The 15,181-nt window shown below is 35.6% G+C and overlaps 1 protein-coding gene across 1 annotated transcript in view; it reads left to right on the forward strand.

Annotated features, from left to right (window-relative positions):
• The window catches only part of RASEF (RAS and EF-hand domain containing), a 46,948-nt gene extending 32,709 nt beyond the window's left edge, over positions 1-14,239 (forward strand). The window contains exons 10-17 of the mRNA XM_030470638.1: positions 872-1,106; positions 2,170-2,307; positions 2,399-2,546; positions 3,488-3,569; positions 4,830-4,944; positions 6,353-6,472; positions 7,478-7,554; positions 8,953-14,239. Of these exons, the coding sequence (XP_030326498.1) occupies positions 872-1,106; positions 2,170-2,307; positions 2,399-2,546; positions 3,488-3,569; positions 4,830-4,944; positions 6,353-6,472; positions 7,478-7,554; positions 8,953-9,061 (1,024 nt within the window). The 3' untranslated portion in view covers positions 9,062-14,239. The remainder of the gene's footprint in view (positions 1-871; positions 1,107-2,169; positions 2,308-2,398; positions 2,547-3,487; positions 3,570-4,829; positions 4,945-6,352; positions 6,473-7,477; positions 7,555-8,952) is intronic.
• Positions 14,240-15,181: the final 942 nt, after the last annotated feature.

The following is a 15,181-nucleotide window of genomic DNA, read 5'->3' on the forward strand; positions in this document are numbered from 1 at the left end:
CTTGGAAACTTTTTCTACCTGAATTTAATTTGTGCCTGTCCCTGTCTTATTGCAGGAGCAGGATAATGACTGTAGCAGTAGTCAACTTTTTTAAAAGATTGGCCACTGTAAGAATCACTCTATTAATCTGTATTTTCTCTAGATTCATTTACACAAATAAAAAGTTGTTTTATTTTCTGTAAGCCATACTACTGTCATTGCTGCATCCATTTAAGTATTTTTATATATTACAGCAACCAGAAGAGGGGGGAGGGTAGGGAAGGAAAGGAAAGGTCTTTGAAGGAAGGGTGAGGGAAAAGAAAGGACTTCTGTGTAAAACCTTAATTTTTGTGTAGCTTACCAAACTTTAAGAAAACATGTTTCGGTGACTTCTTCCACCATTACTCCTCTCCTGAATTCGGCTACCTCCTTTTCCATATTTATAGCTGTTACTTACTGGCCTCTGTGCTTCTATGAGCAAACGCATTCATTTGGATTAGATACAGTACACCAAGGTCATTTTATGTGTCTTAGAATAAGCCAAAAGTAGCTAAACCTTCAGCAATCATGTTCTGCCTAAGATGTCTTCATTGTATGCAATTTTTCTGAATCTTTTTTTAAACAATTATTTTTTTCCTGTGTATGAATAAATAGACATTCTTACCGAGACTCAGGAAATCATCATCAATAACATAGATTATGTAATTTAATCTGAGCATACTTAGAAATGGGATTAAAAATTAAATTATTTAGCAAGGCAAAAATGGTATTAACGTACGTCTTGAACTATATAGTTAGCATTTCTAAGTATTGACTATTCCAGAATGGCTTAGATTTTGTTAGGAAAAACAGTTGTGGAATAATTCTCCCTCCCCCATTATTTTTTTATTAGGTCATCTCATTCTTCTTGTGTGGATGAAGATTATGATTCTTTAGCCCTTTGTGATCCTATGCAAAGGATTAATTGTGAAGTTGACAGCTTGCCTGAGAGCTGTTTTGACAGTGGTTTATCTACCTTGAGAGATTCAAATGAGTATGATTCAGAAGTGGAATACAGGCACCAAAGGATTTTTCCACGGTCACAGTGTATGCAAGAAAGCGTTGGTGGTGATGCTTCTGATACAGACGTAAGTGCCAGACTTACTCCTTCTCTGAAAAAGACCCTGATGGAAACAAAATTAGTTTCCTGTTTCTTAAAATGAAATGGATATTTCCCCAAAGGGCAGTTAATACTGACTATTTGTACGCATTCAAATAAAATTAATGACATTTTTTTTGAGAATGTATGAATAGTTATTCCTCTTTAAAATAAAATGTTCTTTTTGACATTTTTGACAGATGTTTGAGGTAATAACTTCATTTTTGAAGTACATGTGTGTTTTGAATGTTGTTAAACAACATGCAGACAGGAGTCCATTTTCTAATGATTAAAAAGCAAATACTATAGCAGTCAAATAGGTTTCCGTTCACTTTCTCTTACTATGTTGTGGCATTGAATGAAAAAATATCATGAGAAAAAGAATAGTGTTAGTGCATACATTGGCTTACACAGTAAGTCTCAGAGAATTTAGAAACGTAGGAAGGTGTTATTTTCTATATTTTGTTGTTAGTAAAATGGGAAGCTTTGCTGATGACTTCTTAGCAAGGCTAGTATCAAACACAGCACAACACAGGGTTTTATAGAGCAGATTCTTTGCCGTGCATTTAGTAGAGACATTTAGTCTGTTTGCAGTTGAAAAATGCTATGAATAGTGCTAATTACAGCTGTGCTGTATTTAATTCAGCTTGAGTTATTACTCTCTATCCTGTTATTGTAGGATAGAGTGTAATGTAGAGAATTTTTTTATTTTTGTAAAATGAGTTTTGAAATAAAGTATTTGTTTATTGTAATTATTTCTTAAGCTGAATTTTCTGTATGGAAATTAATTTTCTGTATCTGAATACTGTACTGAAAGCACATACACCAAATAGCAAACACATTTAAGAATGAAATGTAGGCTATAGTGAAGAGCAAGTATAAATAAGAACAAAATAATCACAGTTTTACTACTAGGATTTCATGGGTTATTTGGTCATTCATCTCTTTTTAATCCAAAATGCAAGAACAAATGTTTTAAGCAGTTTTAGCTGTGCCATTCGAAAAAAGCATATTTTTCTTACTGGAGCTAACACACTAGCTTGTACTTTCAGGTTCCAGAGATCAGGGATGAAGAAGCATACAGTCCTGATAACAGCAATGTGGTATTAGACTGGAAGTCTTCACGACCAGTAAGTCGAAGCAGCTCAATTGCTTCAACAAGGAGATACATATCTGCTCTCACCCCTCAGGTAACCAGTTCATTAGAAAAAAACAAGAAGTGTTTGATGTGGAAAATACTTTTTATATGACTTGAAATAGAGGGGTTCTTTTTATTTTCAGTCAGATGCAACTGAATGTACTCCGAAATACCCCAGTTCAGAGAAGGCTTACAAGATTGTTCTTGCTGGAGATGCAGCAGTGGGAAAATCCAGTTTCCTTACGAGACTTTGCAAGAATGAATTTCGAGGCAATACCAGTGCAACCCTGGGTATAGTTGTTGTTCTTAAAATTCTAAAGTGAATTTCATTGATGTTCTGTGGAAGTGGGTGAAAAGATTACTCTCTGTGGTCTCTTGCCAGGGTTTCCTGAATATACACATGAAGTTTCTTAGGATGTGAGATCTAATTGAGTACTAAAGGTTAGAAGTGCCTCACTGCTGGCTGGAGTAGATAATAGGGTATTGCTGTAATTTAGTTTCTCTTTGCAAAGTACAAAGCCTGTTCCTGAACAACACCAAGCACTAGAAAAGAGAGTTTCAGTGTAACGGATTTAGAATGTCTGTATGATCCTTTTCACATTTTTCATTACTTTCTTGTCCTCAGCTCTTTCCTTTTTCCTTAGTATTTCATACTACTGTTTAATGTCTTTTATAGTATTTTTTTGTGTCAGTTTCTTCAAAGCGTTGTTGAAGCTTTTGTTTAAATGCAGCTGAAGGGATTTCTGACTTGTGTGTATTATTATAGCTGTCAGCTGACAAACTTTATTTACTGATTCCAAAGACTGAATTTTTGTCCTTCAGTTAAATCATAGTTATATATCTGTTTTATTGCCTCTGAGACAGGATTTTTGTTCTAGTCTATCTTTCTTCTTCTTGGCATTTGAAATAGTGTGTTTATAAAACATTTTCTCTTCTTCCATAAAACTGCTTAGAGAAATAAGATAGAGATGTTCTTTTTTGCTGGTCATAATGACACATTTGTATTAATGATTCTGGGAAAATGTGTGTATAAAATATTTCTGTAAATATTTTTCTAAAGATAAATACGTTCAGGGGATTATTACAGTTCAAGGCTGTGTTGATGACTGAAATCTCGTAATCAATTAAAAGAGATGAATTTTGAAATAACCTGTTTAGGGCACATAACTTGACATTTTCTGTGGGTTTTTAAGGTTATTGATTTTTTTGTTTGTACACGTTATTCTTTTCAGGTGTGGATTTTCAAATGAAAAGACTAATTGTTGATGGAGAACCTACAGTACTACAACTGTGGGACACAGCTGGGCAGGAGAGGTTAGTGATTCTCTGCACTTACGTAATTTCAGTTGTTTTGTTTCTAAAAGATGTTTGTCTTTTTCCACCTAGGTGAAAAACAACCCCACTAAATATTACGTGGCCTGATAGTAAGTCAGTTTGGCCATATGCAAGTGTCTATAACAGATGTGATTTTGTTCTGCTGAGACCCATGACAGGTGGAACATTTATTTGTTAGCCACGGTGATGCCTGAGGTAATCTTTCCTCTCTGCAGGCAGAAATAGTTGAGGTTCACCACAGCATTAATTAAACCCATGTGTCCCTCTCTTGCAATACAAAAAGATGGAGTAGATGTACATTATTTCTTCCCTCTTTGTCCTTACAGACCTGTATTTCTGCACAGGCTTTATCTTAGAGATTTCCTTCCCTTCACCATTCTCTCCTTTCCTTGAAAGTCCTGATCCTGATTTGCATTGTAGTAAGTGTATGAAAACTTCTTCCAGGAGACTTTAAAAAGACTTATGATGAAATTATACAGTTTGATGAATGTATATCCAAGGTCCTTCAAATTATTGTGTAGAATTTCCTCAAAATCCTATGACAAATTTACTTGAGAGCCATTACTTCTTTACTGGTAGCTTTTGGGGCTTGTTAAGAGGTTAATCTAACACCTTGAAAGCCAGTTTAATCTGTTCATTGACCAAGATTTGTATTGGTCTCTATGAGTTTATTTTTGCCTGTATGAGTAATTATGTGAAGTAGGTAGTCAGAGGCTCAATTGTTCTCCTCCCACAGAATAAATTTATGAAGAATATTTTAAAATATATTCTAAATAACTAGTTGCTGTCCTTGATTGTTAAATTGGTTGTGTTATGTTAGTGGCAAAGATGACTGTCACTGATGAATTAATTCCAAATTATTGGTTTCATATGTTTTCAAATGTAGCGGAGTAACCCATTCAATTTCTAAAGTTGTATGTAAGTGAAAAAGCCTTGTCACCTAATCAAAATTCCAGTGTAAAGCAGATTATTTGTAATAGATACAATGTATACTGTTTTGATACAAAAAATTATGATTGATGTTTAGGACAGGATCCTATGGGTCCTTATGGCACATTTATAGACCTACAGCAGCAGTTTTCAAGATCTACTTACGAAAGAAGCTATGAGAAAACTCATCTTGTAGTGTGGAGGGAATCTTCCTCAGTAGTGTAATAAAGTAATGTGATGTTCTTAATGATGTTAAATTGAATTATTTTTTGATGATGTGGCCTTATGCAAATTTTCTTTTTCTGAAAGATTTCGAAGTATTGCGAAGTCATACTTCAGAAGAGCAGATGGTGTCTTACTGCTATATGATGTAACTTGTGAAAAAAGCTTTCTTAATGTGCGAGAATGGGTGGATATGATTGAGGTAGGAACCTTAAGTATATGCAAGTTACAAACTATGTTTCGCTGCATTTTTAACTTTATTATTTATAAAATTTGAGTATCTGTATGTTGCATTTAGCCAGACTGCAAACACTCATAGAAGTAAAAGCTATATGGAAGTCCTAATTGTGTCCTGACATATCCAGTTAGTGCTAAAACTGATACATGTTTTTGTATAAAAGGGTGTCATGTAATCACACTCTTTCCATTCAATTCCTTTTGAAATGAACATGAGAGCCCACTTCAGATGCTCTCTTGTGAATGGCTTGAGTATTCCTTGGAGTCTTTGCATTTTAAACCAGTGTGTTGGATTCTGTAGATTAGCTATAGTTCAAGTGAAATTTTGAGAATTTCTTTCTACTATTACTTCTTGTTTGTTTATTTGAATACAAATTTGCATGTAATGTAGAGCATTTTTCTCTAATACCAGAAGCGTTTAATAAGAGCGAAAGAATTAAGCAAAATCTTTAATTCATCTTCTGAAAGTCATTTCTTTTAATCATACTATACGAGTTTGACACTTTTCCCATAGTAATTTTGTCTTACAGCGTTTGGGTATTGTAACCATTTCCATTAGGCTTACTTAACATATGAAATGCCTTGTTGGGAAGCACATCTTTGCAGGCTGATGTTAAACATGAACTAGCTCATGATTCTCAGCCCTACTTTCATCGTCTGTCATTTTTTGTGATAATGCGGAAAATTATTTTTGTGGGAAGAAAATCAATATGACATGATCATAGAATCATAGAATCATAGAATCGTAAGGGTTGGAAAGGACCTTAAGATCATCTAGTTCCAACCCCCCTGCCATGGGCAGGGACACCTTGCCCTAAACCATGTGGCTCAAGGCTCTGTCCAACCTGGCCTTGAACACCGCCAGGGATGGAGCATCCACAACCTCCCTGGGCAACCCATTCCAGTGCTTCACCACCCTCACTGTAAAGAACTTCTTCCTTATATCTAATCTAAACTTCCTCTGTTTAAGTTTGAACCCATTACCCCTTGTCCTACCACTACAGTCCCTAAGGAAGAGTCCCTCCCCAGCAGCCTTGTAGACCCCCTTCAGATACTGGAAGGCTGCTATGAGGTCACCACGCAGCCTTCTCTTCTCCAGGCTGAACAGCCCCAACTTTCTCAGCCTGTCTTCATATGGGAGGTGCTCCAGCCCTCTTATCATCCTTGTGGCCCTCCTCTGGACTCGTTCCAACAGCTCCATGTCCTTTTTATGTTGAGGACACCAGAACTGTACGCAGTACTCCAAGTGAGGTCTCACAAGAGCAGAGTAGAGGGGCAGGATCACCTCCTTCGACCTGCTGGTCATGATGATGCTAGTTACTTTTTTGTTTTCTGAGTGTTCTAGCAATAAGGAAATAAAATCCTCTTTACAGGATGCAACTCATGAGAATATTCCAATTATGATGGTGGGTAACAAAGCGGATCTCCGTCAAACTGTTACAGAACAAGGACAAAAATGTGTTTCTGTAAATTATGGAGAAAAGCTGGCTATGGTAAGGTCGAAGTCTACCTCTTTAGTATAAAGTGGTCTTCAAAACTTGAATCTGAGAACCATGTGAGAAACTAGTAAACAGAATTAATTTTCAGGTCATTTGTTCAAATGTAGTAATAAGGATTCGTAGATATCTGTCATGAAAACTATCCTATTTTGATGGTGTTCACTGGGCTAAATCACAGCTCAGTATTCACTGACCTGCACTTAATTTTTGGCTGGGATAGTGTTCTCAGCCTTTATGGTGAAAAGTGGATGGAGATTGATATTTGCTGCTGCCAAAGAGAAATTGCCAGTATAAATACAAAGCACACTAGTGAGCAAATGAGGCTTTCACCTAGCTTGTGTCTGTACAGATTTTGAGTAGAATATTTTCATCTTCAAGAGGCTATCTTGTATTCCTGCCATGTCTGCAGAATGAAAAAAGGAGCTGCCTGCTATAAATAGAAGTCTGGAAAAGTCTTGTGCATGTATTTATACGGGCAATGAGGGATGCACATATCCCCTATTTTGCAGAAAAAATGTAGAATTTTTAATGTCTTGAATTTCTGAGTGCTTGTGCAATTGATTGATTATACAGGGGCAAGTGTCATGTCTGAATGATATTTCTGATTAACTTAGAATACCAGATACTGTAGTTCACAAATAGCTAACAAGAGCGATTCAGTAACCTGTCTTAGCAACTCTCTTCCTATTTTGCAGTCTTGTGGACAAGATTTAATTTGGACATTAAGCCCATGATGTGGTTTTTATTCAGTTTGTTAATTCAGAATATACTGGATATATAAAAAAATACAATTAGAAAGTAATTACTGTTTTTTTTTTACTGGTTTTTTTCACAGTACTAATGTGAATATATTGGAGAATGAGAGTGTGAGATAAAAGTCCTGTTAGTTTAAATGTGTGTCATCTTTCTTTGTGTTGTTGAGGAAACTATTTGTAATTGAATACATATATTCACATGGGAACCAGGTTAGTTAGTTTAACATTTTATTTTTACTTACAGACTTATAATGCACTATTCTGTGAAACAAGTGCAAAAGATGGATCTAATGTTGTAGAAGCAGTTCTTCATCTTGCTCGGTAAGTAGCTATGTTTTTATTTTTGAATAAACAAATCTTGTGTATATTTAATGAAAAGGACATTAAATGTGAATACACATACAAAGGTTCTTTGTATTTTTTGTATTTTTCTTTGTATTTATTGTGAACTACACATTTGTGTATTTAGAAATTGCACATCATGCACATTGCACATGTACATCCAAAATTATACCAACATAAAATTTAACAAACAGAATTTAAAAATTAATAACATATTAAATCTTTATAAATAACTACAAGGTAGGATTTCTTCTCAGTTTGATAAAGTAACATTTTTGCTTGCAAATGTCACAAAGCTGTCTTGATAATTAATATTTAATTTACAGCTCGATTAAGGAGCTCACAATTTTAAAACCTGTTTGGTGAATGAATTACATTTTGTAATGGGACATGGATATACTTTCTTAATTCTTTCCTAAAATCATTTCAAGTACATATAATTATGTATAATTAATTCTTAATTCTTTCACATATATTAATATATACTCAATTTTATTACTGACCATTCTATTCCCCATATATTCTTTGATGTCTCTTTCTCTAAATTATGTAAAAGATAGAATTTGTGATCCATTTAGCAACCAGCTATTTCTGTGATAATGTGAAAGCCAAACATTACACTTCTACTACCTTTTCAAACAAGTCTTGGTTTTTTATTTGTCTGTCAATGTCAGTGTGGACTTAGTGGCCAATTGGTTAAATGTCTTGTTACCAAGAACCTGGCCATGAATGCAGCTGTGGATTAAGAGATTAGAGAACATATATAGCACAGTTATATAACATTAATCATAGCTGGAAAATTATCTCTAATGTTTAAACATGATACCTTTGTTTAACTGTTTCAAGGATAAAAAAATGTTTTGGCACTTGGAGCCTCTCTTTTCAGAATCTCAAAAAAAAAAAAAAACCCAAAAAAATTTTCTTCACAAAGCACATTGATGCACATATCGCCTATACATTACCCAGAACTTTGGTGTGGAATGATTGTCTGCAATTTCTTTACTCAAGTATTAGTAATTTGTGTTCTTTGAAAGAAGCACTTCATTTTGAAATTAACATTTCATTACCATTGTGCTGAATAATACAGTGTTCTTAGAGTTACTTTATGAATTTATTCTACTAATATGAGGAGAGTTATTTTATATCAGAAATTATTATATTTCTAGCACTAGCTACGATTTGTATAGAAATACTGATATGATTCCCAAGTTTGAAACTTAGGAGACATGTTGATTCTCTGCACTAAACCCCCGAGTTTTAGCTATGTAACCGATGATGGTGAGCTCTGTAATATATACTGGGGCAAACAGAACAGTGAACATGAATGAAAATACAGTAATTGAATGCATTTTTTTGTTTGTTTGGGTTTCTTTACAGGGAAGTGCGAAAACGAAGTGATAATCAAGATGATACGAGGTCAGTAACCAGCCTGGCTGGAACACCTGTCAAAAAATCGGCACTCACGAAAAACTGTTGCAATGTTTAACTGATAGATACTTTTCCTGACCTAAATAACTTGTATGTTAAAAAAAAAAGTTAATGAAGGATTTCAATAATGTATTCTTTCTATTGTGGACTATACATTTGTGTATTTAGAAATTGCACGTCATGTTAAAAATCCAGACTCTTCTGTCCATTCATATTTGTGCACTTGCTTTGCCCGATAGGCTCTGGTTTCACTTTTCTTAAGTAATGTAAGTCAAATCAATGCTATGGTCGTCACTGCACATAACATTGTAATGTATTTTATTGTCTTTACCTGCTTGTTTCTCTAAGGGCTCAAGATTTCTTACATACAGAACATTGTAATATCATATTCATAGGAAAAGAAAAATATTACAGCTTCAATTTTTTTAATCTCTTTTTGTTTGTGCCTGCTTATGTAGTTTTTTGGAGGCCTTAAGTTATATGCTGATGAAACCTTTCCCAGGAAAACACCAAAACATTGAAAGGTTGTCTAGATCCAGGTAAACCCTAAGTTCAGGGCATGAAGCAGAATGGTCTCTGTCAGGTTAAGACAGTGGCAGGTGCATGGGGTTCTGGTGAAATTTTGGAAAATCTAGTGAGTTAGAATTTATTTAATTTTGGGATTTGGGGTTTGATTCAGAACTGAGAAGTAGACTTTACATCTGATCCTACATAGCTCAGAAGTGAAAGGAATATTTGCATGGACCATTACCATGCGTTACCATGGACCATTCAAAATTCCGGAGAGACTATAATACCTGTGATATGTAGGATTACCGAGAAGAATTAATGATCTAATACCTGCCTGTTTGTTTAGATTAGATCATTATTAGTATTACAGAGATGCGAGTTGTAATTTTTCCCTTGTTTGTCATATCTTCCATTCAGACCCTAATTGAGGGATTGTAGTAGTACAGAGGAGTCTGTTTTAATGGATATTCTTTATGCATTTTTGAAGTTTTAAACCTGCAGGTGAAAGAATTGCTGCACATGCACAAAGGTCTGTTTAAACTCTTCATTAAGAGAAGTCCCTGAAATGAACAGCGACCACTTACCTTAATTAGAATTCCTTTGTCTGATTTCAGGAAAATTCTGAGAAACTCACCAGTGTGCAGTAGCTTTAGGTCTCAGCATCTCTAAAACCTAAGTTATTATTGCTTATATCAGTTCCCAACAACCCTATTGCATAGTAAAAATTGTAGGTATTTCTACAGTTAACAATCATGACCCAGTTCTTCTCAGCTTTCACTAATTTTTGTTGGACTGGGATAGGGCTCCTTCAGAGCCAGCAAGTTGTTTCAGTCTTTTCTGGGTATATTAATAAAACATCTCCAAGCTGACACCTAGCTTGGTAAATCAACCTTGGATAAAGTTTTATGGAGTGATTGAAAACCCATATGACAAGCAGCTGTTCCTGCATTTTATCAGCACTATAGCTGAATGGTGTATAGCCTGTGGTGCTTTACCAGTTTTATAAAATGTGGAGTTCTCATCAACAGGATGGTTCAGAATAAAAAAAAAAAACCCAAACAGTTTTAAAGTAGGAAGAGCAGTGTAATTAGGCATACTTTCAAACCTCTAGATCAGAGCACTTAACCCTCAGGTAACCAGCTGAAAGCTTGTTCTTAGCAAGACAGTGAAATCTAATGCCAAAAGGAATAAGGCATTTTATTTCACTGTATTGTACTTCAACCCTAGAAGAGAAAACATGTTTGTTTTCCTTTTTGTAGTACTAAGGAAACTGTTACATACTACCTTCTTCCAGGTAGGAGACTTTAGGGTTGTAGCATCATCCCACCCAGCAGTACAAGATGCCTCACTGTAATCCTAAAACTTGGAGCAGGTGGCAGAGAATGAAGGAGAGACACAGGTGTATCAGGAATATGCCTGGTCATACACCTGTTGTTTACTATTAACCTTGTATTATTTAAACAACAAAATTACAGCTATAATTAGCTTCTCTGAGGAGAAAACCACACTTCGCTGAGTGCACTGATGAGGGCCTTTTCTATGGTTTTTTTGTGTAAAAGCTTCTCTCCAAAGGAGTGAAATGGCAGTAGAATTAATGTAAGCTTTACTTGCGGGTAGCTCTTCCTGCAGTAGTAGGGAGGAGAGAGGGCAATGATCCAGCACTTGGTTTCTGAAGTGTAAGCTTGCACATAGGTGTTTGCATTTTCTCAGAGAAAAAAGAAAGAAAAGATCATGATTATAAGCTGTTACTTACATTCCAAAATATTGCTTCTTCAGTGTTACTATCTTTTGTTAACTTGTAGAGCTTAGACTGAAGCTCAGCATTCTGTGTGTCTCCAGAACTGCAGCTCTGTGGACTAAGCCTGTAGTAGACGAGGTGAAATATATTAGCCTAAACCTTGTTAACACACGTGCATGAGCAACACATTTTCGTTGAATTCACAAGATCACATAAAGTTGTTTGTTAGAAGGATTTCGGAAGTGGTTTTGTTCAACCTCCCAAGCACTCAGGCACTGCCGCCAGCCCTAGATCAGGTTAGTTGTGGGTTTGGCTAGCCAAGCTGTGAAAATCCCCAAAGATAGAGATACCACCACCATTCTTGGCAGTCTGTTCCCATGCTTGCACTCCACTTTTGGATAAAAATTTCTCCCCATGTCCAGTCTTGGTTTCCCAAGTGACTACAGATTTGTAGCCGTTTCCCCTCGTATTTTCTGCTACCAAGAAGAGTTTGGCTGTGGTCTTGGTGACTCCCCTTTCAGTATTTGAGGGAGGTTAGATCCTTCTTGGCCTTGTCTTCACCAGTATAATGATGCTGTTGTGAGGTACCTCTTGCAGATGTTGCTAGTTTCCACATCCCAGAGTTGGCAACGTGTGTGCATGTGCAGTAATTCCTTTTCACGCCTAAGGTTCTTACCGTATAGAGAGTGCCATGTGAATGTCCATGCCTGTAGAGAGCCTTGTTGAAGGATGTGAGTTCAGGGACCTGCCATCGCACCTGTTTTTTCTCTCTCTGCAGGATTTGGCCATTGCTATTTTGGGTACTTTTTTTTTTTTTTTTTTTTTTAAATTTATTTTAATGACCAAAATCTCTCATGTTATTCGGCCAAATAATATAAACTGAGTCCCCTTTTTTAAGCTCTCTAATTTTTATGCAGTATGTAAAGCAATTTTATTCTGAAACAGTGTTGTTTTTTTAAATAAGATTTAAGGCTGGAAACTGCTGACAAAGTTTTGCCTTTGTGTAGTTTTATGGTCAATATCTTAATTGGTACGAAAGCACTATCAAATGGGGATATAGTATAGCTGAGTTGGAACTGGTTTTAGAAATCCTATGATGATCAGTTCCATTAAGTCTGAGTATACACATAATACCGTGTAGAATTCATATTACAGCAAAGGAACTTGGGAAAAAAAAAAGAAAGAAATTAAATCATATATTTATATATACTATACGGAATAGTATACATACATACTATATGGAATAGTGAATGAAGTTTTGTGTTGTTTTGTTTTGAAAGGTTACTTTGTCTTCTACCTAAAATGTAAAAGGGCAAACATCAGCTATATGCTCTGACATGATTGCACTATTGTACTTTGAATGTTTTTATGGTTTTGTTTAGTACATAAGAACTATTCATTTAATTGCACAGAGGTTTTTTTGTTTTTTGTTTTTTGGGTTTTTTTTTTTTAGTGTATGCATTCCCTTAATATATGTATTTATTTGAAAAGGAGAGGCCTTGTTTTTCAACATGATCTGTAAATAAATTATTTTTATTCAGTTGACATGGAAATGTTATTTTACCCTTTATTAGTTTTGATCCTTTTCAATTGTGGCATAGTACGCAATTCTAAGGCAATAATTTCTGTGAGGTGCTCTGAAAGTGTTTTGATCCCCTAAGTTCTAGTAACCACTTTGTGCCTGTTTAACACACAATAGTGGCTTAATAAGACAAGTTGCTGCTTCTTTTTATTGTTCTTAGAAGTATAGTTATGGCCTAACATGGTTGAAGTATTTTTCTGTGTAACTTTTTTGTATTGACTAAAAAATTTTCTATTATATTAGAAAATATAAATTACAGTTTTAAATCTGTGTGGCCTGTTAAAATGGTTTCCAAGGAAAATATCTATGGACCACTCCTGCAGGAGGATCATGTAGATGTGCATCCATGCAGATCCCTAATTAAGCTAATAGGTTCTATGCTAGTGCAGGCAGTCTGTTCATATTAGGTCCTTTTAAAGAGACTTTTTTTGTCTAATCAACTGCTGAACAACAATAGTAGCTAACTTTTTAGGGAAGAAATTTCAGTGAAAGATCCCTAATTCATAAACCAAAGGAGGATATATATTCATATAGTCAAGGTACTTTATTACATTCCAAAGAAACCTACTTCCAAGATGTTTCTCACTGTATTAGGTAGTTAAAGAAATGGACCAATTATCTTATGTGCAGTTCAAATGCCCTTTACCACTATCCCTGCCAAATTTGATATAGCATGAAATGCTATCCCTGTGACCCTGTCTGGGCTACTTATGGTTTGGAAATTCTTTTTACAGCTCCCATTATTTTAGTGTTTCTCATCTACTGTATTACTATCAGGCCTAATCATTTCTTACTGGTATCCTTAGGACTAGTAAGATCAATATTCATCATCATTAAATTTTTTCATCTATCTTGTTTTATGAGAAAACTGTTCCTATGGTAGAAGAAAATTTGACTTGGATATCTGGAATGTAGATTCAGATGTGTTACTCGGTTTATAAAAAGAAGGCCTTTCTGCTCTTTAAGAACGGCTATATATAGCTGGGGATATATGGAATGAAGATTCAGATGTGAGATGTGTTACTTAGTTTGTAAAAAGAAAGCCTTTCTGCTCTTTAAGAATGGCTATAGATAGCTGGGTTTATACGAAATTAGTGATTAGGTGGCTGAGTAACAATCAAACCCAAGCTGTGAAAGTTTCCCACTGAATGTAAAGTATTTAAAATAAAAGTGTATTTTCATAGTAGTATAAGGAAGAAATTCAGTGCCAATTGCATATGCCAACTTTTAATAAAAGTGTATATTGTATAAATCTCTAAATTGTGAAAACTTTTTAAACTTTATACTGTTTACAAATAAAACTGGTGTTCATGCAGTTTATTCTTCCTCAAAACTACAGATCACTGCATTCACTGTAATTTTGTACATATATATGTTTAAAAAGTACACAATTTCTGTATTAGAACTTGCTGTATAATAAAATAATGCTTCAGTAGCCATTTTTCTTCAGTGTATTTTCTTTTTGTCAGTGCTCTTGAGCAGCAGTCCAGCGTAGTGTCTGTGACCTGTCAGCTTAATGTCATCATGGTTCACCAGTTTCTGTGGCCAAAGCCATACAAGAGTGATGCAACCACTGGTATCCCTGACCGCTTTCAAATTCTTAGCCTTAATGAACAGTCATCAACTTAAATCTGAACTGAGAGATGTTCCCCACTCTGTGTCCTTAATAGGGCTTGAAATTCCTCTGCTGTATCTGTTTACAGACATGCTTTAGCCACTCTGTCTAACCACTAATATGTGATGTTGGTAAGGTAAGAAAGAAAAAAACCAACATCAAAACAGCCAAAAGGAGTAAGCCTATTGCAAATATGCTCTATATAAGGCTCTAGACCTCAAACAGAAAATACTTAGGGGTCCATATGTCAAAGACAAAACTGCCCCTAAATCCAAATTAAAAGCTGTTTCATGTAAATTTGGCAACCTTAAATGTTATTGTAGAATCACAGAATCAGCATAAATCAACAAATGCTGGCTGATATTAAGCTGGCTCTTGGCCAACACCCCTAGGTCCTTTTCTACCAGGCAGCTTTCCAGCCACTGTTCCCACAGCCTGTAGCATTACATGGGGTTGTTGTGGCCTAAGTGCAGAATCTGGCACTTTGCCTTGTTGAACCTCATGCAACTGGCCACAGCCCATTGATCCAGCCTGTCCAGATCCCCCACAAAGCCTTCCTACCCTCCAGCACATCAACACACCCACCCAGCTTGGTGGTGTTGGCAAACTGACTGAAGGTGCACTCGATTCCCTTGCCCAGGTAATTGAAACTGAGCCCTGAGGAACGCCACTTGTGACCCTCTCCAGCTGGATTTAACTCCATTCACAATTCTTTTAGCCTAGACATCCATGT

Source organism: Strigops habroptila, chromosome Z (assembly GCF_004027225.2).
Source record: "Strigops habroptila isolate Jane chromosome Z, bStrHab1.2.pri, whole genome shotgun sequence".
Taxonomy (NCBI): Eukaryota; Metazoa; Chordata; class Aves; order Psittaciformes; family Psittacidae; genus Strigops; species Strigops habroptila.